This window comes from Syzygium oleosum, unplaced genomic scaffold (genome assembly GCF_021117445.2).
Source record: "Syzygium oleosum isolate NSW1041296 unplaced genomic scaffold, Sole_v2.1 Sole_v2.29, whole genome shotgun sequence".
Lineage (NCBI taxonomy): Eukaryota > Viridiplantae > Streptophyta > Magnoliopsida > Myrtales > Myrtaceae > Syzygium > Syzygium oleosum.
This window is the reverse complement of record NW_026607513.1, coordinates 1284050-1288732: the sequence shown is the minus strand read 5'-3', so window position 1 is coordinate 1288732 and position 4683 is coordinate 1284050. Positions and strand designations below refer to the sequence as shown.

At 40.3% G+C, this 4683-nt stretch overlaps 1 protein-coding gene across 1 annotated transcript; it reads left to right on the top strand.

Annotated features, from left to right (window-relative positions):
- Positions 1-341: 341 nt before the first annotated feature.
- LOC115677766 (cysteine-rich receptor-like protein kinase 25) lies at positions 342-2332 on the top strand. The gene is made up of 4 exons (XM_056303787.1): positions 342-1083; positions 1251-1394; positions 1861-1982; positions 2093-2332. The coding sequence occupies exons 1-4, from the start codon at positions 342-344 to the stop codon at positions 2330-2332; spliced, it is 1248 nt and encodes a 415-aa protein (XP_056159762.1).
- Positions 2333-4683: the final 2351 nt, after the last annotated feature.

Sequence of the window (4683 nt, the reverse complement as noted above, 5' to 3'; positions counted from 1 at the left end):
ACGCATGTCTTATTATTTTCGCATTTTACTTGTAAACAATTTAATTTTGAGAAAAGACTTTTGGCTTTAATAATGTAACGAAGCATGGGTTGATCGGACACATGACAATTTGAGAGAGGAAAAAGTTGAGATGAACTCTCGAATTCCAAATCTCCGTGTGAACCGCTCGTTAAAGACAATTTGCCAAATAGGTAGTCTATATAAGATTTCCCAGCGCGACGTTGGGTTGACTAATTATTTTCCCTATTGTCCCCTTAAAGCTCTCATTCTTCACTATATGCATGGTGCTGAAATCAAAGGGAAAGAGCTGCCACTTTCAGCCAGGTCCCTCCAAAAAAAATATGACAAAGCTTTTTGCAATCCTCATTTTCATGCTTAGCTTTCTCACCCTCCGAACCGAATCAACCATTACTATCAGCGAGCATTACTGCTCGAATTCGAGCAATTACACTATGAATAGCACCTACGAGGCGAACCTCAACCTTCTCCTCGAGTCACTCCCCTCTCACACCAACTCGAGCAACGGATTCTTCAACACGAACACGAGCACGGGGGATCCAAGCGACGCCGACGCTGTGTATGGCCGATTCCTATGCAGGGGAGATGTCCCCAAGGAAGTGTGCATGGAATGTGTGAAAGCTGCTAGTGTCAGTATCAAAGAGAAATGTCCTATGGTCAAAGCGTCCATCCTCTGGTACGACGAGTGTATGTTGCAGTATTCTTACCGTCACTTCTTTCTAGCCACGGACAAAGTGCCTATTCTGCGAAGTTATAATCCGCGGAATGTGCACGAGCCCGCCAAGTTCATGAAGCTGTTGGAAAAAACAATGAAGCAACTGAGGACTCGGGCCGCTAAAAGATTCGATAAGAAGTATGCTTCCAAAGAGGTCCCCTTCAAAGAATTAAGCCGCGCTACTCTATATACGTTTGCCCAGTGCAGGCCTGATCTGTCGGCGGCTCTCTGCGAGGATTGCCTGCAGAATGTGACTTCGATTCTCCTGGCAAATCAAACCGGGAAAATCGGGGGCAGAATCTTGCTTCCGAGTTGCTTCGCCAGGTTCGAGATAAACCCGTTCTACTTCGGTAATGAACTCAGCATTTTTTGTTCCACCAGTTCTAACGCGTTTCAATTTACTGATTTGACCAAGTATGGTGGCACGTAAAATATTTAATTGCCGGTGCCATATATTTGCCAGATGCTGAACGTAATGCCATTATACTAATGAAGCATTCAACTAATTGAATTACAGTCGAAAAGAAGAGGCATTCTTCATCAAGATTAATTATCGGGATCACTTCTGCTACTTTGGCGGTCGTGCTACTTTGCGTCCCGCTCTGGTTTGCCCTCAAAAGAGAAAGGAACAAGAGAAACAATGTCGACGAAGATCCGATTGGTGAGAAATGGGGAAAATTGCACCACTAATCGTAAACGTTATGTATGGAATGCAATGAAGTCCGAAGCCTTTCAATTCATTTAATCAAGTCTTAAACCTTTATTAAAAGTGCAATCGAGTCTAAATCTTTAATTGCTCCAATTAAATCCTTAGCCCTTATTAGAAAATAAAATTAAGTTATGAAATTATGTGGAAAAGTACAACTTAAAGATGCCACACAAGCACTTTTTGAGTAACACGTAGCTCATTTCAGCTACTATTCATACAAAAAAATTAGATTGCACTTTTGGAAGAGGGTTTAGAAATCGATTGAATCAATTGAAAGATTTAAGACTCAATTGCATTCCGTACAAAAGGTTTAGGACTTCCTATGCAACTTTCCCATGAAAAATGTCATAGATCTACTTTGCTAGCATTAGTCTATAGTTTATTCGAATTGTGAAGTTGATGGCTTATTGCTACACAGTTGGTAGCGAAATTTCGGAACTATATTCCCTGCAATTTGATGTGGGCGGAATTAAAGCTGCCACAGCTTACTTCTCAGATCACAACAAATTAGGGGAAGGCGGATTCGGTCCAGTTTATAGGGTAAGAAGTTTTTAACATAGAGATATGATATGAAGCACTACCTAGAGATTCAATCTCTATGCATGTTCTGCCTTAGCATGACATTTTCGTTCATATTCTGTCCTTTGTAGGGTACGCTCCCTTGTGGTAGGAAAATTGCGGCAAAAAGGTTGTCTCAAAGCTCGAAGCAAGGCGTGCAGGAATTCAAAAACGAAGTCGAATTGGTAGCCAAGCTTCAGCACCGAAACCTAGTGAGGCTACTAGGATATGCCATGGAAAGAGAAGAAACGATACTAGTCTATGAATACGTGCCCAACGGAAGCCTCGACCAGTTGCTCTTTGGTTCACGCCTCTCTCTTCATCTTCTTTAAAAAAGATTCCATTCCTCACAGCTTAGTTCTTTCTTTCCAATTCCAGTCACCATCTAAAAAAATGTCCCAGGTTTACGCAAAAATTCAATAGTTATGTCTTGGGACATTCTTCATACAATTTGATGACGGTTTCAAAAGAAAATGAAATGGGACGATTACTTGTCAATTAGATTCAGACATGGAGTTGGGCTTCTTCTGACTCTAAAATTTACAAATTTTGGCTCACACAGACCCTCAGCAAAGCATACAGTTGGATTGGTCAGCACGCCATAAGATCATGGTTGGGGTGGCACGTGGTCTTCTTTACCTTCATGAAGATTCTCGGCTCCGAATTATCCATCGTGACCTCAAAGCTAGCAACATTTTGCTCGATGACAATATGAACCCGAAAATCTCGGACTTTGGTATGGCTAGGATTTTTGGTGCTGAGCAGACTCAAGGAAGTACAAACAGAATCGTCGGAACTTAGTAAGTCCAATTTCATATTACTTCGGCTCGTGGTAGGAACCCCCCACTGGATAATTTGCAATAATTATGCTAACAGATTTGGACTTCAATTGGATTTTCTAATGCATAGATTATATTGAGCCTCAACATCTTGATCTTTAAGCGAACTATGCTCATTCACAAGAATCACGACTATGTCTTCCTCTTTGAATTGGTTCCCAGTGGCTACATGTCTCCTGAATATGCCATGTACGGGCAATTCTCAGTAAAATCGGACGTGTTCAGTTTCGGTGTGCTAATGCTCGAGATCATAACTGGCAAGAAGAATCAGTATTCTTACATATCAGATGACAATGCAGGCCTTCTCGACTATGTGAGTACAGTTTGATCCTACAATTTCATTTGTTTTTTGTAAATTAATGACAATCCCAACATATGTTCTAGGTTTGGGAACACTGGAGAATTGGAGCACCATTGGAAATCGTGGATCCGACATTCAGTGAATCTTACTCGGCAAATGAAGTGATCCGATGTATTCACATTGGCTTGCTCTGCGTTCAGAATGACAAAGAAGCCCGACCTACCATGGATACAGTTGTTCTTATGCTTAGTAGCGCTAATTCTGTTAGCCTTCCCATGCCTGAGCAACCTACATTCTTCATCCCAAGTGTGACGCACAAACAGCAATGTCAAGATCGAAATTCGAATCGATCCAGCAAGATAATGCCGCAATGTTCAGTTATCAGCGGCTATATTACTGATGTGGCTCCTCGATAGAGAGTGGGAAAAGATCATGGAGCACACTCGAAATCCACTGATCAATGTACAATTCATGAGCCAAGAGGTCAATACCAAGTATCATTCAAAGAATGCAAGCTCTCTTTTAAAAGGGACAAGATTTTTAAGCTCCAAATTACAGGGTGTGTTGAAGTCCATTCTCTGTGAGAGCAATCGCAACTATTTAGATTGCAACAAATCGAAGAATAAAGTAGATAACTCATTCTTCTGTCTTTAATTATGAATGTTACAGAAGCATATTTCTCTCAACTCTTTAGTTTATTATGGTTTATCTCTTTTTTTTCCCTTCAAGACAATAGAAAGGATAGCTCTTCTAACAGCAGAATTCCATTTTTCCGTTTATAAGATAAATATCTTTTTCCATACTAGTATATTTTATTAAGTGGTGTCCCGACCCATTATTCCGTTTTTCCCTCTTCCGGGGGGAAAGGAAAGAAGAATCTCAAAGACCGGCTAATGGCCCTTGATTAGATGTGGGCTCTCCCAAGCCCATATTTCGTGCGACGTTGGGTTCATTTTAAGTTTTGATTGAGCCTAAAGAATTCTACGTGAGACGTCGCCACTAGTCTTTCGGAGTCAACTAGAAACCAAGCGAGACACCTAAGTTTGTCTCACTTTCTACACAATTAGAGAGAACTAGGTTCAGGGACTTGATTATGTTAATGATCTAATTAGCACCCTTTCAGTATCTCTAATTTAGTGAGATTGTTCATCTAAATGATCAAGCATTCTTTGTTATCAATTATGAGCCCTAAAGGTCTTTTGATGTCACTAAGTGTTCATGCATTGGGTTTATTATGATCCTAAGGGTTATCCTAACCATTCTAAAAGAAAAGAACAACCAATTTATCGAAATTGCGGGAATTAAACACCAAATTATTGAAGCTTGAAGTAAAAGTGCAGAAATGAAAACCCGATACTAGTCGAGCAAAGAATATTACATCTTCTAAGCCTTGGGACATGAAACCCTCTTAGCTTGATGCTAGAGACAAATTCTAATCCTAGATTAAAGTGAGCCTAAATTCTACTCATTTTATGAAGGAAGACTAAGCTAATCATTCATTAAGAGAATGATCCTAAGTCTAAATTGGTTTTTATTCTAACTA